At 41.7% G+C, this 22885-nt stretch overlaps 2 protein-coding genes across 5 annotated transcripts in view; one reads left to right on the forward strand and one right to left on the reverse strand.

The window, feature by feature from the left end:
* The window catches only part of BBOF1 (basal body orientation factor 1), a 38743-nt gene extending 32194 nt beyond the window's left edge, over positions 1-6549 (forward strand). For all 4 annotated transcript variants that reach the window (XM_082733455.1, XM_082733457.1, XM_082733454.1 and 1 more), the window contains one exon: positions 4824-6549. In XM_082733455.1, coding sequence (XP_082589581.1) covers positions 4824-4848 — 25 coding nt within the window. In that variant the 3' untranslated portion in view covers positions 4849-6549. The remainder of the gene's footprint in view (positions 1-4823) is intronic.
* On the reverse strand, positions 265-22772 carry ALDH6A1 (aldehyde dehydrogenase 6 family member A1). The gene is made up of 12 exons (XM_082733466.1): positions 22551-22772; positions 14378-14434; positions 13313-13387; positions 12973-13134; positions 12675-12753; positions 11952-12254; positions 9413-9534; positions 7264-7453; positions 6874-7055; positions 5325-5504; positions 4959-5057; positions 265-2283 (listed from the first exon to the last, which is right to left on the reverse strand). The coding sequence occupies exons 1-12, from the start codon at positions 22599-22601 to the stop codon at positions 2179-2181; spliced, it is 1605 nt and encodes a 534-aa protein (XP_082589592.1). The 5' UTR covers positions 22602-22772; the 3' UTR covers positions 265-2178.
* Positions 22773-22885: the final 113 nt, after the last annotated feature.

Below are 22885 nucleotides of genomic sequence, written 5' to 3' on the forward strand. Positions count from 1 at the left end.
CATATCTACACTATGGCAGGCATATTATACTTAATGCAAATGCACATTTGTGCCTCTTTTGGTAAGTGTGAAAAACCTATCAATTGCTTTGTGAAATATACAGGCTAGCCAAAGTATGTACTATCTTTTATGTCAGAATAAACATAATGACCACCTAACTATTGGCTTTGAACAGAGCTGGGAAGTCTGAGTCCCTACAAGCTAGGAACAAAGGCAGTATTAGGAAAGGCATTATTAAAAAAAAAAAAAAAAAAAAAAGCCAGGTTTTCTTTTTAGGAGCTTTTTATTTGTAATTTGTTATTTATAATCAATTGGTACAACATAGGATCTCAGAAATTTCAAATGAGGCCACATCAGAGCAAAATGAAAATATTAAATTTTGAAGCTCCTACTAGCATGAATATAACTGCAGATTTTTTTCTATCTAAGTAACAAGAAACTCTTCTAAGTAGCAAATAGCTAGCCAAATGAGTTGATTCCAATTAGAGCAACATAATTCTGATGAGTCATTATTTTAAAAAAGTGATTTCCCTTAAATATAAGGAAAACTTAGGAATCTCTGGGATTATATTTAATTCCACTTGGAATTTAGACAGTATGACTTTCATTCAACCCAGCTTGCAGTTGTTGGACTGGATTAAATATCTATCAGTTGCAGCTGTGATAAGCAGAGATTAAAAAGGGGTATTTTATTATCAAATTAGATATTTCTATTGTCTCATTTTAGGAAGGCAAATCCAAAAAAAAAAAACAAAAACAAAAAAACCCATAAGGGTCATAAATGTATTTTATTAAAGTTCCAATCACCTTAAATGAAGATTCTGACATTCTATTCTGTAGTGGTAGTGATAAGCTTAAAATTCACTGAATGCACAAATGTTTTCCAAGTTTTTACTGTCCTTAATTCACCAAATCACTGCCACGGGGCAGATTAACATTACCCAAGTGACTAATGAGGAAGCAGAAAAATAAATGACCTATGTCATCTGGCTGAGACCAGAGATTATTTTCTCAGAGCCAGGAGCCTTCCCCTAGTTCACTGGCTAAAAACTGTATCGGAAAAGATTGATTTAACTGGGAATCTATGTTTTTTTTTGGCTCATCTGTTTGGACTTAAAGTTTAGCTATATCAAAAGAAACAAAAAGCATAAAGACACTTGAATTAATGGTAGCAAAGTAATTCATTGAAGCACTTCTTTTTTTACTATTTCATGTCATAAAGAGCCTTGGAATTTCTTAGGCCCCAGTCAATTACTCTACATTAAGAGTTCTTTCATTAAAAATGATCACTAATGAGAAATGTAGGCAAGAAGAAAGAACAACATAAAAAATTCGGCAAGTAATATCTGGCTATACTTACTTAAGGCAAAAGTCTTGCACACTTTGATGGCTAGAATATTCCTTGATTTCTGAGCCTAAAAAACTTTTGAAATAGTTTTCTAAAAATGAAACTTGATTTGCATCTGAATTAATGGCTGAAACATTAATGACTCTTGAAACCAAATCTAAAATTGAACAATTGGTATACCCAACAAAAAGCTGATTTATCCAGTGCCAGTGCATACTGAGGTATCCTTGAGAAGTGATTTTAAGAAGCAGGAACAGTGACAATGATAGAATGAGTGGTCATGAGTCACTAGGACAAAGTGGCATTCCGCAGAAAAGAAAGCAGTTGTCACAACTGTGGGATAAGTAGAAATAGAGTACGTCCTGTGTAGTGTGGGATAAATGAGAGGCTCAAGAAAGCCTGGCAGAGGGGTCTCCCCTACTGCCATTTATATAGGGCTGTGTTTGAGGATCAACCAAAGGGTGAATTATCTCTGTCTTATTTCCCCATCCAAGAGGTCCTCTTCTAGTTATTAGAAGATCTTTATATACACTCATCTTCCCTTCGAGTCATCAGAAAAGGGGAGAGCATCTAGAAAGTAGGTCTCAGTTCTCATTCCATATAAGCATTTCACAGTTAAACCAGTTACCTCAAAAACTGAAGAAAAGCCAAGTGAAAATCTGGTTTCAGAGTTATACTAGGAATCTCCCTAGAGCCCCCTGACAGGGGCTAATGGACTTGAGAAAGACTTTAGTTACCAGGTATTCCAGTCCTAGGGATCTGATTTGAGCAAAGTTGGCAAATGAAGTTGGTCAAGAATACAGGGAGATTACTCAGGAACAGACTTGTTTCTAATGGCCCATGGTAGGCATGACTACGGCAGGCGAGGAAAGAGTAGCATCTTCTTCTTTCCACTGAGAAGTGATGGTCTTTAGCTGTGTGTAGAATTGGATGCCCTGAAGAGAACAAAGGGGAGAAAAAAAAAAAAAAAGTTGACATATATTCCTGGGGGTTTCATATTTCTCTTTCAATCAACTTTTGAAGGAGGTGGTATGAAGTGCTACTCACGTTCCCATTTGAGGAATTAGTGCAACCAAAATCCAACCTATTGTTCACAAGATAATTTAAAACATTTAGCATAATACCTCCCACATAGTAAATAGTCAAACCTTAGCTCTCATGTTGAAACTACTCAAGAGGATCTAAATGACAAAACCGAACAATGTAATCTGTTAAACTTGACGTACATTCTGTTCCTCCGGCTGAGTATCATGTGCTGAGGTCTTGGGTCATGGCTCAAATCCTGCCTCTCCTTATTGACTGCCATGTAACTCTGGGCCTTGCCGTGACTTACTGCCCAGCACAGCTGTGAGGGGAAAACGAAAGGACCTACAAACATTGTAGCGAAGTAACTGCTATTAGTTTTTCTCTCCTTCCTGAGAAGAAGAAAAAGGCATGAAGGCATGAGATACATATTAGGCCGTTTCTGACAAATGTCAGTGATAAATAGCTCTATACGGATGTAGTAAAATCCATAATATCGTACAAATCTAAAGTAAAATGTCTGATATTACACATAGTCACTTCTAATTCACCTATAATGGGTACCAAAAAAAATCAGCACATTTGGAGTGCCTAGGTGGCTCAGTCGTTAAGCATCTGTTTTTGGCTCAGGTCATGGTCCCAGGTCCTGGGATGGAGCCCCACATCAGGCTCCCTGATCGGCAGGAAGCCTGCTTCTTCTCTCTCTCCCACTCTCCCTGCTTGTTTTCCCTCTCTTGCTGTGTCTCTGTCAAATAATAAAATCTTTTTGAAAGATTCAGTATATTTCAGATTATATATATAGTTTATTTTTTAAGAATAGGCTTGAGCAAAAAAGAATAGACTGTTCAGATCTGACACAAAATATACTAACAAACTAAAGGCACCTGGGTAGCTCAGTCAGTTAAGCATCTGATGTGCTTTGGCTCAGCTCATGATATCAGGGTTGTGAGATTGAGCCCTACATGGGGCCCTTCATGGGGCTCTACACTCGGAGCAGAGTCTGCTTGTTACTTTCCCTACCCCTCTGCTCTTCCCCTATGCCTCTCAAATAATTAAATAAATGAAGTCCTAAAAAAATACTAGCAAGCTAGAAGATACTGTTAGGAAAAAAAAAAAACACTAGCTTAATTAAAATACTCTTAGAATTATTTGACAAAATCTGGGCCATGTTAATATATTTTTAAAAATTTCAGAGATTATAATCTTTCAAGTCTTCTTTCCAGGATGCAAAATAGCAGTTTGATTTCCTAAGAATTTAAGACTTCAAACTGTGTATGGGGTCAGTCTTTTCCTTTAAGAAACCTCACTTACCAGGATGAGTTACAGTAATTAAACCAAGACGGGGAGGAAAAAAAGAGTTTTACTCTGCTTCCCTCAAAAGAAATTTTTGTTAATAGTATCAAACTAGCCAATTCTACCAAACCTGTGACTAATGCACGAACTGAATAAGCTGCCTCTATAAATACCAAAACATCTTCTTAACATTCTGCTATGCGATACGCACTGTTCATTCTTTTATTGAACTATGAAAGAGACGTGTATAGGAAACATGGTTTAATTACTGAAGGTTCCAAAATGGCTGCATCACTCTGGGGCGACAAAGAAGTTCCACCAGCCAATTTGTTCAACACATATTTGAGCACTTGCTCTTTGCCAGGTACCGCAGTTAAGAAGTAAATAATAATTACGGTGGGATGAAGACTTCTCATCATGGCTTACACAGCCCGACAGGACTTTCCCTCTTTACCACTGTCGTCCTCATTCACTCTCTGTACCCCAGCCCATTTCTGCTACTATGTGAACCTGCTGTGCCTCTGCCTTAGGAAATACGTAGCTACTGAAGGATGTGATAATAGGGATGATTTAATCTTCCTGACCTTATGAATTACAGGTACTATTGTTATTCTATTTTATAGAATATATTGATATATTCTATAAAATATATATATATATATATAGATATGTTATATCTATTTTATAGATAAGAAACTTGAGACACAGGGTATTGCCCAAAGTCACACAGTTAGTAACTGGATGAGTTTGAAACCAGGCCATTCAGTTCCAGATCTGCTTTATTCTCCTTGTTCAGCGATGTAGTTTAGTGCCTAGAATAGGGTTTGGTACAAAGAAGGTGCTCAGTAAAATTTTTGTAAATGAGTAACATACAGGAGAATGCAATGGGAACACATGAAGGTGTACCCAACCCAGCACTGAGGAAGGTGGGGTGGAGTCAGAGGTGATTTTCTGGAGGAGTCCATGCTTTAAACTTAGACAAGACAGATTAAGAGTTAGATGAAAGAGGGGAGGCAGCAGGAGAGGATCTCAGGCAGAAGAAAGGATACACATAAAGGCTTAGACTTCCTCTTGCTCTTGCTTCAAAACTTTGCTGCCTTGAGTTATTCAGGAAGGAGCAGTTTTGGTAAAATTTTGTTACCTTTTAAATCTTTTCTAGGGGACCTCCTGACAAGCCCTGCTGAACAACGTATGACCCCACAAAAGCTACTGGCAGGCCCTTCCCTGCAGAATCCTTGTTCCTGAATATGTTCAAGAAACTTTCTTAGAGGAAAAAACATTTTCTTACAGTTACCTGTTTGCCATAGAAATTGGTGTCTCCCCTGAAGGAAGATCGAGAGCCGGTGAACGAGAACATTGGCAAAGGCACCGGAATAGGGACATTCACCCCCACCTAAATCAGAACAAATCCACGTCAAATAAAAGGACTCAAACAAAGGAACTCTCCATCGAGAAGCACAAATGCCTGACATCACAGAGACCAATTCCAAATATCCCAACTTTTACGCTCTCCTGCATCCCATGCACAAACTTTGGTTCCTGAGGAAGAAATGGGGCATTATGGGAAATCAGAGGGGCAGCGACCAATCACTTCACCATCTCCCTTAGATAGGAAACAGTATACGGCTCCAAGAATCTCCTAAAAATCCTGTACACAAACCTGTCCAACATCCACCAGGTGGGAATATTTCCGAGCAGTGGCTCCATTGGTAGTGAAGATGGCAGTTCCATTTCCATACGGATTGTCATTTACTATCTGGATGGCTTCATCCAAAGTGTCTGTCTCCAGAACTACAAGAACTGGACCAAAAATTTCCTCTTTGTAACAGGTCATTGTTGGCTGTCAGGAGTGATACATCCAGAAAAGAAGTCAGTACTTGATGCTTATCTGTTACTTTATTACCCACTGCTTACATGGACAGCTTTCATGCTAGGAACCTCTCTTCATTGTAAACCACCTTTAAAAAAAAAAAGTCCATCTTTGCTGTGTTCCAACTTCCAAGCTTCCAATTGTATAAATGACCTGAAACTCCCATTAACAACAATTTCACTCCCATCTTTTAAGCACGATAGTTTTAGGTCCCATGACCCATCACTAATTTCCTCTTAACCTGTTTATACAATTGTTATGTTACTGAAAAGTTACATGAAAATTCATTTTTTATAAATCAAATATATATTGGAAATACCACAGAAAGGTGTTTCTGTTTAAAGAAAACCTGTGCTAAGTTTTCCGTAACATAATTCATTCTCATTCATTCCTTTGCCTCCCAAATGAGTCTGTGCAATTATAACTCGGTATCAGGTCACACTAAACATTCAAAACATCCTTTACTGCTTGCAGTTAGCTGTGTTTGTGGCTAATAAGTGGATTTTTCCCCCTATGGTTCTGTGACAAGAGACTTCATGATTTCTACTACACTTATATTCAACTCTTAATTATTCAGGATTATAATAGGATTAGTGGGGACATAGGAATTTCCAAAGATTTAGTCATTAATTTTAGCTGAGAGACTTGCAGAGTTTCGATAAATAAAAACTGAGAGTCATTCTTTTTCGTATCTTTCTGGTGAAGAGGCGGCACAGAGAAGGTACTCAATAAATACTGAGTGGTGGTTATATTGATGGAGACACTGCAAGAGCTATAAGCTAGATAACGAGGAGTGGGATGAAAAAACTCGCATTAATATGTAAAAAATATAAGATAGGGTTGGCAAAATATGGCCTATGGCCTGAATGTGGCTTGCTGTTTGTTTCTGTACAGCTCACAAGCTAAGAATGGCTTCTGTATTTTTTAAATGGCTGCAAAAGAAATCAATCATGACATGAAAAATTATTTGAAATTAAAATTCCATTGTCCATAAATAAAGGTTTATTGGAACACAGCCACACCATGTTATTATGCTTTTGCACTAAAATGTCAAGAGCGAGTAGTTGTAACAGAGACTGTCTATCCTTGCAAAACCAAAAAGACTTAACATCTAGCCTTTTATGGAAAGTTTGCCAATCGCTAGCATAGTGGAAGGAGGTGGGGAGTCAGGATAGGAGACTCATTCAGACTCTAGATAAAATAACTGAGGAATCCTGTCAAGGGTCGAGGTCTCAATTATTAAATGCCTTCCTTTATAAATTGGAAGGACAGGGTTCCATTGCTTCTAAGGTGCCTTTAGTGCTCATGTTTGTGAGATAAATAATCCAGAGTTGTTCACCTTGACATTTGAGATGATGGTTGGTCCAACAAAGTTGCCATTTTCATAGCCCTTGACTTTAATTTTTCGACCGTCAAGAAGGATAGAAGCTCCCTCCTTTGTTCCACTGTCAATCAGATTACAGACTCGCTCTTTGGCCTGGGGGGTGATCAGAGGGCCAAGATCAGCTCCAGGCTGGTCTCCTGCAAACCAACACAAAAACATTTAGTCTTCATTATCACAAATTATGACTGTTAACTAAAGATGAATCCAAATGGCAAGTACAATATAAAGAGAGGCAATGGTTAAAGAGTAGATGTGATTACTCCCATCAGTCAAGACCAATGCTAAAACCAAGTGCTTAGTGCCACAGATGCAAAGCCTAAAGGAGCTAGGCAGATAACTGATTACCCGCATTGACTCTCAAGTTTTTGGCACGCTCCACCAGCTCTGGCAGCCACCTCTTAGCTTCTCCCACAAGGATCGCTGTGGAAAGAGCCATGCAGCGCTGACCAGCAGCTCCAAATGCTGCCCCAACCAGCTGGTTCAGGGTATTTTCCTTATTGGCATCTGGCATGACTACCCCATGGTTCTTGGCTCCCTAAGGAAATACAGAAAGTACATGAATCTTCCTTGGGAAAATATAATGAGGCTAAGAAATTAAGCAAAGAATCTGAGATTTCAAATGAGAATTTAAAAATAGGGAGAATTTACACTTTGTTGCTTTGAGGCTAGATTTATTATCATTTCGATACTGCTGAAGTTGTGGTAGCACAGAGAAAGTCTCCAAGTTACTTTTTTTTTTCTACTTTCTTAGCTGATAAAGTGGTATGTGTTTATTTAGATCAAAACCATTACCAAAAAAACCAAAATAAAACAAAACCTCCAGCCACATAATCACAGTCAAACTGACAGGCTAAATACTGCATCCGGGCACCAAGAACTCCTCTCTTTTTTCTAAGTTAGATAGGAAACAATTTATTGTCTGCTGGGATTTCCAGTTATATGAACAGCAATATAAATAAAGAGCTGCCAGTAATAATGTCAGTGTCTAGCTGACAGGCAAACTAGGTGGACCTCTTGATACACCATTTCTGGAAAGAGGTTCCCCAAATTGGCTTGCTTTTAGATACCCAGCCTCATGATACACAGCTATGTAGGAAAGCATGGCCATTTCCATACATAGGTTTCCAGATACAGCAGTCCGCCCATTATCCATAGTTTCACTTTCCAGTTTCAGTCTCCTGAGGTCAACTGAGGCCCAGAAGCAGATGTTCCTCCTAAAGCTATGTCTTTTTTTTTTTTTTAAGATTTTATTTATTTGTGAGAGAGAGAGAGAGCACACAGGCAGACAGAGTGGCAGAGGGAGAAGCAGGCTCCCTGCAGAGCAAGGAGCCCAATGTGGAACAAGGGATCATGACCTGAGCCGAAGGCAGCCGCTTAACCAACTGAGCCACCCAGGCGTCCCCTAAAGCTATGTCTTAACGCCCACATCATTCACCTCACTTCATGTCCTAAGGGAGGCATTTTATCATCTCACGTTGTCATCAGAAGGGTGAGTTAAGTATAATAAGATATTTTGAAAGAGAGGTCATATTGTTATAGTGATTTGGTAAAATTGATCTATTTTATTATTAGTTACTATTCTTTTACTGTGCCTAATTCATAAAGTATATCATACATATGTATATATGGGCAAAAATACAGCATACATGGAGTTTAGTACTACCCACAGTTTCAGGGATCCACTGGGGGTCTTGAAAGGTATCCCCCACAGATGAAGAGGGACTACTGTACAACTACAATGGAGTGCATGGATAGATACCATGTCTGTTACACAGAATACACCCAGTGAGTATGATGGAGTAAAGTGGGAGGGACTTAAGTTGAATTGGCCAAAAGACATTCAGCCACAACAAGAAGCATGCAGGCCTATCAGAACAATTTCTAAGCCTATGTGTAGGTGGTTATCCTTTCTGCAACACTAACTAAAGGGTGAGAAAGTGGCCACTGGACTTTATATTCAGTATCAAAGAATTACTATGTATTAGGCAAGGAGCTAGTAAGAGAACAGCAAAACTATGCAACCAGGTAAACCGTACTCACATACAGGGATATTTGGCTCTTCCCAGTACCTTAAATAGCTTGGACTCTTAGGAAAAGTACATCTTTGACCTTATAGTAGTTAGGATATGCCTTGAGAGGAATGAAGGATAAAGGGCTACAAAGCATGGTATGAAGAAAGATACAGGACCAGAACCAGAAGCTAGCTTTTACTGCAAAAGCCCAAAGAATTTGTATAACATTCTTAGCGAGAAAGGTGCCTTTTTTTTTTTTTTTTTTTAAACCAAGATTAGGTGTATAAGATAAAAAGGTAATTAAAGCGACTTAGCATAAAACTCATCGCAAGGTTCATGGCTAGAGGGAAGACATCCAGGATGAAATGGAAAAAAAGACACACTGGCATTAGAGCAGCATAGTAGCCCCTCTGTTGAAGGGCTGTTCGTAGGTAATTTTAATACATATAACAGATTTAGGAGGAAAAGGAATAGGAAGTTACCATATTGGCTTGAACTCTCTTGCCATGTCTTGACCCTCTCTCGAAGATGTACTCTCCTGCCTGGTTGGATCCCACAAAGCTGATTGCTTTGATATCCGGATGATCACAAATAAAGTTTACAGCTTTAAGAAGAAAAGAAATAATTACCACAAAGGAACAAATGGCTATGGGTTTCTCAACATGGAAAATTTCCCCTTACCCACTGCTGTGAATGAGAAGTTTCCATACTTTTCTTTTCTATCCTAGACTTCCAAATTGAAGTTCTTTTCATCTCTTAAATTCTTTTTTTTTTTTTTAAAGATTTTATTTATTTATTTGACAGACAGTAGGCAGAGAGGCAGGCAGAGAGAGAGAGAGAGAGAGAGAGAAGAAGCAGGCTTCCTGTGGAGCAGAGAGCCCGATGCGGGGCTCGATCCCAGGACCCTGAGATCATGACCCGAGCCGAAGGCAGCAGCCCAAACCACTGAGCCACCCAGGCGCCCCTCTTTTTTTTTTTTTTAAAAGATTATTTTATTTGAGAGAGAGAGAGGGAGAGTCTGTGCACATGTGCGTGCATGTGGATGAGCAAGTGGAGGAGGGTCAAAGAAGAGGGAGAGAGAGGGAAAGAATCCCAAGCAGACTCCCTGAAGAGCATGAAGCCCAGCACAGGACTCCATCTCAGGACCCTGAGATCATGACCTGAGCCAAAACCAAGAGTTGGGGGCAAGGCTGGGGGCAAGCCAGTGGCATAGTCGGTTAAGCCTCTGACTCTTGGCTTTGGCGCAGGTCCTCAACCTGAGGTCCTCAACCCCCAGCCTCAGGGTTGTGAAATTAAGCCCAGCATCAGGCATGGAGTGTGCTTGAGATTCTCTCTTCCTGCCCCTCCTCCTTATGCTTGCTCTCTCTCTCCCTCTCTAGTAAATACATCTAAAAAAACCAACAACAACAACAACAGTCAAGACACTTAACTGACTGAGCCACCCAGGCACCTCCATCTCTTAAATTTTTAAACTACTAATTCTATTTTGCCTCTTCCCTTTCATTGTTTTTCTCATTTGCTATTTCTTCTAATTCTGAAGGCTGCAACTCCTGTTCTCCTCCAAAATACCAGGCTTTTAATGTTCAACTCTTCCTTTTATCAAGAATGTGATTTATTTTTTAAGATTTTATTTATTTATTTGACAGACAGAGATCACAAGTTTGCAGAGAGGCAGGCAGAGAGAGAGAGAGAGAAGAGGAAGCAGGCTCCTCACTGAGCAGAGAGCCCGATGTGGGACTCGATCCCAGGACCCTGGGACCATGACCTGAGCCGAAGGCAGAGGCTTTAACCCACTGAGCCACCCAGGCGCCCAAGAATGTGATATATTAACTGCCCCTATTTACTGGGACTCTCAAATACTCTTGTACCCTCACATGAACAGCAATATAACATAGTATTTAAAAGTAAAAACCAGAGTCAGCTTTTCTGGGTACTGACATTCTGGCTTTGGTAGTTTCTAGCAGCGTGACTTTGGGCAAATTACTTAATTTCATTATGCCTTGGTTTTCTTATCTATAAAATGGAAAAACAACAGTACTTACCTTGGAGGATTGTTATAAAGATTAAATGAGATAATATTTGAAAGGCCCTAGAAACAGTGCCTGAAACACAGAAGTGCTTTTTTTTTTTAAGACTTTATTTATTGGGATGACTGGGTGGCTCAGTCATTAAGCATCTGCCTTCAGCTCAGGTCATGATCTCAGGGTCCTTGGATCTAGTCCCGCATCAGGCTCCTGCTCAGTAAGGAGCCTGCCTCTCCCTCTGCCCTATCCTCTGCTTGTGTGCATTCTCTCTTTCTCTCTCAAATAAATAAAATCTTTTTTTTTTTTTTAATTTATTTGACAGGCAGAGATCACAAGTAGGCAGAGAAGCAGGCAGAGAGAGAGGAAGGAAAGCAGGGCTCGATCCCAGAACCCTGGGATCATGACCCGAGCCGAAAGCAGAGGTCTCAACCCACTGAGCCACCCAGGCACCCCTCAAATAAATAAATAAAATCTTAAAATAAAAAAAGACTTTATTTATTTGACAGACAGAGGTCACAAGTAGGCAGAGTGGCAGGCAGAGAGAGAGAGAGGAGGAAGCAGGCTCCCTGCTGAGCAGAGAGTCTGATGTCGGGCTCCATCCCAGGACCCCAGGATCATGACCCAAGCCGAAGGCAGAAGCTAGAAGTGCTTTTTAAGTGTTCGCTATTACTATGTGAATTAGAATGTCTTCAGTCTCTGGGAGATCTATAAACTCCCTCAGTACTGAAGAGAAAACTTTCTCTTTTATCTGTGTCTTCCCCTAATCCCTACTTCTTTGTCTCAATCTATTCTGTAGGACAAGAAGCATCGTTATTCCCCAGTTAGTTTACCTGAGCACACAGATGTACCCATAAACATTACCTCCGAAATGGAGGTTACTTTTAGTAAATCCCTTTCTCCCTCAGTTCCTCATCCTAAAACCACTCAACCTTCACCCCCAACACCTTGATTTTTTTGACAGCCAGATTAAGTACCACATACAGAGAAGGGCAGTCACCTTCATGTTGTCCGTGGATGATGTTCAGTGTTCCGTCTGGGGCACCAGAGTCCTGGAGCAACTTAGCAAGAAGCATGCTTGCTCCGGGAACTCGCTCTGATGGTTTCAATAGGAAGGTGTTTCCACACACCATGGCCATGGGGAACATCCAAAGGGGGATCATGGCGGGAAAGTTGAACGGAGTGATGCCTGCACACACCCCCAGAGGCAGACGGTAGGAATAAAGGTCCATATCTTTGGTGATGGATGGCATGGTCTCTCCCAGCAGGAGGGATGTCACACTGCAGGCATGCTCGACCACCTCTGGAGCAGAGAAGCAGTCAGGCCACCAGCTCTCCACTGTGCACGACCTAGCTATGTCGGGCTCTAGTCATCCCTGAGGCTAGAGAATGGCTCAGGCTGATGGCACAGGGAAGAAACACTGAGTGGCCCTTCCACGTGAAGGGGATGTGCAAAATGAGATTCTCCAAAGGAGGGGGAGAAAAAAAGAGAGAGACATGCATTCACCTGCTGGAAGATCAAGTAAGATAAAATGAAGGAAACTGATCTCCTATGTACCTGGGAAGTACTGCCATTTTCCACAAGCATTAAAAAAGATATCATGGGGTAGCAAAATCTACATAGAGGAGAAGTAACCTCCCATTCTGAGATCTTTGTTTCCCATCTTTCTTTGCTCTTTCCCAAGGAGTTCCTGAACTCCCCCAAGAGGGACTCCCAGCTTACGAAGGCCTCGGAATACGTCTCCTTCAGCATCAGCGAGGGTCTTCCCTTGTTCCAGTGTGATTAACTTGGCAATTTCTTTCTAGAGAAAATACATATAGATAGAAACCAATGTAAGGATGTGCTTCCCTGTAGTTCCTAGGTAGCCAAGGAAAAACAAAACTGGGGGTGAAGCAGTACCAGGGAGGAAGCCATGATCTGTGTCTTTCTGGATTGCAGAAGGCGGCGGACAGGGCCTTCTGTGGGTGTGACAAGTATCCTAGGTAAAAGGTTGGAAAATAATACCATTCTGATTTCTTACCAAGTTTTCTTTAATGAGCTGTTGATAGCGGAGTAGGACCTGCTGGCGGCTTAACACTGAAGTGTCTGCCCATGCAGGAAAAGCACGTTTGCAGGAAGCAACAGCTGCATCCATTTCAGCCTTGGTAGCCTGAGGAACCCGACCAATGACCTCATTGGTGGCCTGATGGGGAAAAGCAATACATCATCTTTTGCCCCTGCCCCGTCTTCTGCATTTTTCATCTAGTCACAGCAGCAGCCACTACGTTCTTCATAGGACAGACACCCAGGCCCCTCGTTTCCCACCACATTCCCAGGATTCTAGGCTAGCCAGCTTAAAATCCCAAGGCAGCTTTGCTTACTGGGTTGTGGATGTCAATCCATTTGTCACTTTTGGATTCAACAAATTTCCCATCAATGAAGAGCTTTACAGTTGGCTGGAAAATAAGAACCCCACAAAACCTTGTATTAGTTCATTGCTTCTCTCCCCTTCACAAAGAGGAAGGAACTCAGGGTTGGCAGGTGAATCTTCTGTTCTCTAGAAATGTGACCACTAGGAAAGAGATATTTGTCTGTATTGTTCATTAACATGTGGCTGAGCCTCTTAATATTGTGATCTCTCTAAGAAAAGAAAATTCCCTACTAATGCACAATGTGGAACCTGACGTCACTGTGAGGCTTCTACTAAAAAAGTAGCAGTTTCTGTGTTAACAAAGATTAGCTAGTACAACTTGTTGGCCACCATGAGCAGGAATGGCCTTTATCATCAAAAGATTTTTAAAAAAATATTTTTATGTGTAGTTCTTCTGAGAAGTAGCTTGCTTATATTAAATTTTCAGAGGGGGCTATGGACCAAAAAAGGTTGATGGATTACAGTGTTACTTACAGTATATGTTTCTAAACAGAAAGGACTTTAAGTACCTATCTTTATTTATTAATTTTAGGTACTACAAATGGTTGACAGTTCTATAAAAATAATTTTTAAAAGATTGTAAAGAGAACAGCTACCTGACAGGATCAATAAAACCTCTAGAAGCTACGAAAATGTCTGTATTTTTTGACACAGTAATCTTACCTCAGAAGGGAAATAATCTAAAAGAAGGAAAAAACTATGTAAGTAAATGTTGGGTTTTTAATATTGAAAAACCGAATCAATCTAGGTGTTAGATGGGAACATTTTTAGTTAATTCTGGCTATATATATTTGATAGACTATTATGCAGTCATTAAAATCGTACCTATAAAGAGCATTTTGCAACACTGAAAATGTTTATGACATATAATAACATAACATTAGGTAAGAAAACCAAGACAGAAAATTTCACATACATTCTGATCACAATTATGTTAAGAAGGTAAATGGGAATACCCCCCAAATTAAACCGTATTGCTTCTCAGAAGTCCAACTTTAGTGCCAAATAAACTTACCACTGATGAAGAGAAGGAGGATGCTGGATACCAAGTGGAATTCACTTTGGAAGAGACCTGTGGGGGTAAAAAAAAAAAAAAAAATGATTATTTTGATAAACGAGAGCAGAAAATTATTGTATATATAGTAGCAAATGGCTACCATATACTTAACATTACACCAGTTGCTGTGGGTATATGGAAAAGGACTTGGTGTTTACTCTTAAGGGTCACAGAGCCTTTTTTTAAAAAAAAGATTTTATTTATTTGACAGACAGCGATTAGAAGTAGGCAGAGAGGCAGGTAGAGAGAGAGGAAGAAGCAGGCTCCCTGCTGAGCAGAGAGCCCAATGTGGGGTTCGATCCCAGGACCCTGAGATCATGACCGCAGCTGAAGGCAGAGGCTTTAACCCACTGAGCCACCAGGCGCCCCAGGGTCACAGAGTCTTTGAAGAGAAAAGATACCAGACTATGAGGTACAGCAAACTATAAGAAAATAAGAAACCATAATATAAATCATAATATAAAATACTTTTTTTAAGGCCATATTTTCCTAATTTTTAGCCTGGAAATGGTAGTCACCACAAATCTTAATATGAAAACTCTTCGATGGTATCTGATACAATAGGTGTTAAATGTCAGGTAGTATATAGCTAAGGGTCAAATGTAAGGATAATAAGCCCATATAAATACCTGAACACAAATGCTCATAGCAGCTTTGTAATAGCCCCAAACTCAGCAATGACCCAAATGTCTGCCATTGGCTGGGACAGGGAAGCTAATGAGGTATAGCCATATACTGGAATAGTACTCAGCAAGGAAAAGGAACCATTACACAGGCAGTAACATGGATAACTGTAACAATTATACTGTAAATTATACTGTAAACCATTATACATAGAACAGTACACAGTGTATGATTCCATTTATTTAAAACTAAAACATGCAAACATAGTGTTGGAAAGCAGATCAGTGGCTGCCTGGGGATGATGGCAGAAATGCAGAAGGGGGAAGAGGAAATATTTTTGGGATTATGGATAGGCACCCTATCTTGATTGTGATGATGTTTTCACAGGTGTATATAAATATAAGACTTATCAAATGGTATACTTTAAATATGTATGGTTTATGTCGATTTTATTTTAAGAAAGCAGTTTTAAAAAATGCCACATGTAGGAAAAGAATGTGACGTATAGGAAACACTGAATAGGATATAATCCAGTTGGAGGGGGGAGGAGCCAGTTACAATAAAATAACTCCTCAATGTATATATTCTATAAAAGTTGATTTAAGAAATATTCAAGTCAAAGTGAGAAAACTGAAACACCTGGAATGGGATATAAGGGAAAACTTTATTTTGACAAAATCTTTTATTTTGTCTGAAGATAGACATGTTAACCAAAGAGTTTAGGGCTATCTGAAGTGGAAGAATTTGTGTTCCTGCGGTACTGTCCAGGGGAAAGGATGCACGTCCTTTGGGCCAGCAAACAGTTCTTCCAAATGCCTCATCTACTTCTCTCCCATTCCTCACAAAAACTATTTCAGACTAAATCAACACTCTTCTGGAGTCCACCGTGTCTTATTTATAGCCATATTCCCAACACCAACGTGGTACCTGGTACCTAGCAGGTGTTTAATAAGTATCTACAGAACAAAGGAAAGGTCCACTGTGTGGCTGACTGCCCCTAGCAGCCAGTACTTCCCCCATCAGGTTTATCTGTCTGTGTTTTAATTGCCTGGGTACTTGTCTGTTGCCCAAAAGGCTGAAGTTTCACGAAGGTAGGCACTGCATCTGTCTTAGTCACCTACTTTACAGTTACTGTGACCAAGACTGTCACAATAAGGAAAATAGCCAAGTTGTCGGTGCTCATTCAGCGTTATTCTTACACTTTTTGCTCTCATCCCTTGTTATTTCGAAACTTCTCTTATCTCCTTGCTGTGGTCTCCTATCTCCTTGCCATCTCTATCTCCCGGCCACTTGTTTGCTCTTACTCCCGGCTACTTAAAAGCTTATCTCACTGCCTTATCTCACTCCTTGCTATTTCAAACCTTCTTCTCTCAAAGCTTCCAACCCTGCCGCTTTCCCCCACTCTCAGGAGCTGATCTTTGTTCTTCCTCCTTCAGAGGGAACAGAAACCAACAGATGAGAATGTCAACTTCTCACTAGCCAATCTATAAAACTGACTTATACCTATCATTTTTCCCTCCCTTCCTCTTAGAAGGGAGCAGTCAGCTAGCAAGCTCTGTGAGGATTAAGTGACTTGTGTGTTGTGCACAGAAGTACACAACCATTACCTATGGACTGACTGACACGGTTCCTCTCCTCCAAGCGCGGGCCATCTCGGCCTGTGCTCTAACGTGCACCGCAGACACTTCCAGTTATCCTTTCCTGAAACTTAAACCTCTCACCATCCAACAGCAAGGATTCTCTTTGCTAATGACCTTACTTCCTCATTTCCCACGAACCCTTCAATCTACTCCAGCATTCATGACTAAACAGTGATTTCCTACATCCCATGGTGCTTCCCGGTCCTCCTGTACTGGACTTTTTTTGTGCCCATTTCCCTTGTCTTCAGGGATGTCCTGAAATCTCTTCTGCCACTTCTCTGTCTTCTTTGCGGACTCATCCTCTGCTATCTGGCCACTAACTAATTAAATTCCTCAAGAATTGGTCCTAGGCCTTCTTGTCTCCTCATTCTGGACATTCTCCTTGGATGACTTCCTCAACTCCTGTGGCTTGGGGCTCTAGATGCTGATGGAGTCCAAATCTGTAGTTCTCAGACAGCTCTTCCTCTTCAGGTAATACCCACCTAAGTGTCCTCATCACGCCTCTACATGGATGTTACTTAGGTGCACAATGAGAAAGCTGAACTTGGGGCGCCTGGGTGGCTCAGTGGGTTCAGCCTCTAACTTCGGCTCAGGTCGTGATCTCAGGGTCCTGGGATCGAGTGCCGCATTGGGCTCTCTGTTCGGCAGGAAGCCTGCTTCCCCCTCTCTCTCTGCCTGCCCCTCTGCCTACTTGTATTCTCTGTCTGTCAAATAAATAAATAAATCTTTAACCGAAAAGAAAAGAAAAAGCTGAACTTAACCTTTCTCTCACCAAGCTGCCCTGCTTCTATCCCACTTCAGAGAAGGAGGCCACTATTCACCTAGATACCCAAGAAGAAAAGCTGAACATCATCACCTCAACTCCTCCCTCCCTCTCTCCACACTGAATCAAACAAGTCCTGGCAATCTGCCCTCCTAGTAGTCCTTTGAACCCAGCCCTTTTTCTCTACCCCTCCTGCCATCACCACAGTCTCTATCATCATCGTCTCTCTCCTGGACTTCAGTAACTGTTTCCTAGCAGATTTTCTGGCTCCACTCTTATTTCTTTTTTAAGAGTTTATTTATTTGACAGAGAACACAAGTAGGCAGAGAGAGAGAGGGAAGCAGGCTCCCCGTTGAGCAGAGAGAACATGATGCAGGGTTCGATCCCAGGACCCCGAGATCATGATCTGAGCTGAAGGCAGAGGCCCAGCCCACTGAGCCACCCAGGTGCCCCACAGGCTCCACTTTTGTGCACTCTGAATCTGGTTTCCCAACCCACGGCTAGAGGGGTTTTCTAAAACACAAATCTGGGCAGATTAATCCCTTGTTTAAAGAGCTCCAATGGCTTTCCTCTGTTCTTAAAAACTAATCTTGATGCTGCTTACAAGACTTTACACAGCATCTTTACTAATCTAGTTTCATAGCTGGCCACGTCCTCCTCGTGCCTATGCGGTAGGCATCTGGAACACGTTTTGTGCTCTCTCTGCCTGTGCACGTGCTGCCCCTTCCTGCCTGCAATTGTTTCATCCCATCTTCTTAGCTCACTCCTACTCCTTGGCTCCATATGTAGCCATCACTTTGGGCATCAGTGCAGGTCAGTTTCATATGTTTGCTAGTAAGAAGCTGAGAAAATTCTCAACTGATGGTTTCTGTTGCTTCTGAAGTGGGAAAAACAAGGTTAACTTCTGAGAGTGAGGGAGAAGGAGCCGAGTCAGAAGCTTTTAAGTCAAAATCTCAAATCTAGGCCAAGCACCTGGTTATAGTGCTCATAGAACACCTAAATTCCTCTATTTCTTATACCACATTGTAGAATAATAGTTTAATTATTAAGTCTCTCTCCTCTCAGATCACTAGATGGCCATGTTCTCTACCCTTGGCCCCATTCCTGGAATTGAGTAAGCATTCAGTAATATTTTTGCAGAATGAAAGAATGAGTATTCACCAAGCAATCATTTGCTATTAATTATGTTTCATGTTTACTCTCTTACAGAGCAGGAAATGTACAGATCAGCCAACTTGGGCGTTTTGGGCCACTTAATTTTATTTTTTCATTTGCACGCAGTCTCCCTGCCATCAAGAGGGCATAAAAGGCACTGCATCTGGCATAATAAAACATTAGCATATAGTTTTTGAAAGTTGGATCTCCTATCTTCATTTCCCACGAAACACTCACTAGCACTGTTGCTAAAGAAACTGTCCTTCAATTAGTCACACCAAAATTCTTCCTCTCTTACTACTTCCTCCTTCATCAAGCACTCCCTTTTCCCTTTAGCTGAAGGTCTGCTAGTCTTGTGAAACTCAAACCTGAAGCAAACGCCTTCTGGAATCTTTTCCTGAAATGTACACGTTGAGTTTGGGATAGTTTCCCTACAGCCCTGCCGTACTCTGTGTACTCCCGCTGTTTGCACTCATCATTCATTATGACAGAGGAGCCTTCAGTGAGAGTTGCATTTACCTCTCCTTTTCCCAAAGCCTGGGGACAGTACTTGACACAAAAAGAGATACCAAGTCCTGAATTCTCAGCCCCATCAGTCACTATTTGGGAGAACCCGGATTACCTTAACTGTCAGGTAATTGACTTTATTATACTCATGAATTCCAGTCTTCACAAATTTTCTTAAAAATAGAAAGTGGTGGAGCTAGGTGGTGCCTGGGTGGCACATTTGGGTGAGCGATCTACTCTTGGTTTCAGCTCAGGTCATGATCTCACGATTGTGAGATTGAGCTCTGCATCAGTCTCCAAGCTCAGTGTGGAGTCCACTTGAGATTCTCTCTCTCCCTCTGCCGCTCCCCCTGATCAGGCTCTCTTTTTCTCTCCCTGAAATAAATAAATCTTTAAAAAAAAAAAAAAAAAGGTGGAGTTTGGAAAGAATGCAAGTATGATTGTAAACCCTGTACTCTTTTTTTTAAGATTTTATTTATTTATTTGACAGAGAGAAATCACAAGTAGATGGAGAGACAGGCAGAGAGAGAGAGGAGGAAGCAGGCTCCCTGCTGAGCAGAGAGCCCGATGCGGGACTCGATCCCAGAACCCTGAGATCATGACCTGAGCCGAAGGCAGCGGCTTAACCCACTGAGCCACTCAGGCGCCCAACCCTGTACTCTTTAAACCAAATCACTGAAGGCCAGTCCTGTGTCTCTTTAAGACTGGTTTTCTTATCTCTCAATGCGAGTGATAAACCCACTGTAAGTTGCAAATGTATTTAATATAACTAACCTACCAAACACCATCGCCTAGCCTACCCTACTTTAAATGTGCTCAGGACATGTACATTAGCCCGAAGTTGGGCAAAATCAACTAACACAAAGACTATTTTATAATAAAGTGTTGAACAGCTAATGTAATCAACTGAATACAGTTCTGAAAGTGAAAAATAGAATGGTTGTATGAGTACAGAATGGTTATTAAGTGTATCGGTTGTTTAACCTTGTGATCACTTGGCTGACGGAGAGCTGTGACTCCCTGCTGAGGCCCAGCATCCCTCAAGAGTATCATACTGCATTTCACTGGGGGATGGGGGAGCATAAAAACCCAAAATTCCAAATACAGTTACGTGTTGCTTTCATACCACCGTAAAGTAAAAAAGTTTTAAGTTTAGTCATTGAACATAAAGGACCAAATGTCCTTAAAATCACTGAAAACACGAATTCTTTCCTTTACAGATCCTTTTGATGATCCTGTGAAATTCATGACTGCCAGAATCTTTATTCTCTTTATCAAAGTTTTTTTTTTTCTTTCTTTCTTTTTTTTTTTTTTTTTAAGATTTTACTTATTGGACAGAAAGAAAGAGGGAGAGAGGGAACACAAGCAGGGGGAGTGGGAGAGTGAAAAGCAGGCTTCCAGCTGAGTCCCATGTGGGACTCGTGGGATCATGACCTGAGCTGAAGGCAGACGCTTAATGACTGAGCCACCCAGGCACCCCTTATCAAAGTTTGATGTTACAGTTACTCCTCTGTGGCTAAGGATTACTATTTCTGTTCTTTTCCAGGTCAACAAAGAAGTTTCTTCAAATGAATCAGAAAATAGTGTCTATTTCCACAATAAAGTACATCGGAAGGAAGAGTCTTCTCCTTGATTTAAAGGACAAAATACCTTTTTTTTTTTTAAAGATAGGGAGAAGGAGGGGGAGTGGGAGAGAACCTTAAGCAGGCTCCACCCCCAGCACAGAGCTTCCACCCCTCAACCCTGAGCCAAAATGATCTGGATTCTTAATGGACTGAGCCCCTCAGGTATCTCAGGGAAAAATACCTTCTTAAGGATCAGTGACTCAATAAAGGTGGGGAGGCAAAGGAAAAAAGGTTAGTTTTAGTAAAGGGCTTCAAGCTTAAGTTGGTAATGGAAAACACAGAGTGGAAACTTTGTATCCCTATTACTAAAAAAAAGATACTAGAAAAATAGAACTAGGATCACAGCAAGAAACAGCCAGATTATCTGACAAACTCTTCCAGCCCATGCTCCACGCTGTCCCATTAAATAGCATTTAAATATGAAACTTTGCTGACTTTGCTAAGAATCTTACAAATGTAAGTTTCTGCAGTAGAATTCACTGCAACCTGGTAAGTACTAATATTATCTAAAGGTCCAGCAATATAGAGGAAGAAGTTTCCAGGATGGCTGTAACAAGTAAGAAGGGCAATGTTGTTTCTTGTAGGTTGGAGAATGTTTCCCGCAGGAAATCACACCGCCTAAGTCCTTGCTAGGCAGTTAAAACTGGGGAAGGGCTATGAACAGAGTTAGAAACCACAGGCTTCAGGCATGTAGCTCCTGTAGCTCTACCACCTCTCCTTAGGCCAGCTTCAGAAGGGACCCAATACCCACCATGGGCCTCTGATGAGTGCTGATACACTAGGAGCTGACTTTGGGTTAGCTTGGAATTGACACTTCCTGTATATTTTCTATTACCTGTTGTAGAGATGTTAATCACTTCATTTTCTTTCTTTCTTTCTTTCTTTTTTTTTTTTTTTAAGAATTTATTTGTCAGAGAGAGAGAGAGAGAGAAAGACTGAGCACAAGCAGGGGGAGCAGCATTTAGAGGGAGAAGCAGGCTCCCCGCTGAGCAAGGAGCATGATGCAGGACTGGATCCCACAACCCTGGGACCATGACTTGAGCTGAAGGCATATGTTTAAATAATCTAGCTCACCTCGTGTTCTACCATTTTTTTTTTTTTTTTTTTTTAAAGAGACGTTTAGTTCCTGGCATGTGCTTGGGACATACTGGTAGCATAACTATGTGTCCTTATTTACCACCAACTGAACCCTGAAACTTTGCTAAAAAGTCTAACTGAAAGTCTTGGCAAGAAAAGGGACAGTCTACAGCCTGTGGAAAATGCAGAGACACAGCTAGGGAAAACAGCTCAGCAGACTGCTGCTTTTGGGGAAAACCTGGTGTAAGCTTTCTAGAAAGAGATTCAAAGTTCATTCACTGACCCTCCCCCTCGTGCGCTTCCTTCCTTCACCATGGATTTTTAGACAGTGAAGTAGCGTGGGGGGAAGGGAACAATCTGGTAGCTCTGGGCAGGAGAAAGAGAGCTCTAACAAAGGTGACCAGGAAAGGGAATTTCTGGTGTGAGAGAGGTGACTGGCACAGAGGTGAGAGGGGACCAGGAGGGGTGAGAGCAAGGGTGATTGACTGCGGGGACTGGGAGGGCTGGAGGAGGAGAGTGGGCCAGAGCTAGAAAAGGAGAACCTCCCAGAGGAAAAAGGCAGCGGGCCAGGGGTGACAGTCCAGCACCCAACGAGGGCGCATAGTAAGTAAAGGGGTGGGACCGGGCCGCACGGGTCTGGTGGGAACAGAAAGGTCGGCTAAAAAGGGTTTTTTGGCTCAGAGGGGATGGAAAGGACGCAACTCCTAGCTTCGCGATCCCTCGGTACCACCCTCACTCGCCTGCAGGATCCGGGCCCGCCTTGCCGCCGCTGCCACCGCCGCCGCCGCCATGGTCCTGAGCCGCCTCTTGTCCTCCTCTACGTACCCCTACTGCGGGTGACTCCCTAGAAGCGCTACCGCCGTCAGGCCTAGCCCCCCCAATCCTGCCGCACTACCTCATTGGTAGAGAAGACTATTTCCTCTAGCCAATCACTCGCCCTAACACCTGACTCCACCCCTTAGTCCCAGTCTTCGAGATGTGCAATTGGTCAAAAGTGAAAGAGCCCTAGCCCCCTCCCAGCTCTGCAAATTCTGTTGGCGGAGGCAGGGCAGTCGCCCCTGGCTTGGGTACTCAG

This window comes from Mustela nivalis (genome assembly GCF_964662115.1).
Source record: "Mustela nivalis genome assembly, chromosome: 6".
In the NCBI taxonomy this organism is placed as follows: domain Eukaryota; kingdom Metazoa; phylum Chordata; class Mammalia; order Carnivora; family Mustelidae; genus Mustela; species Mustela nivalis.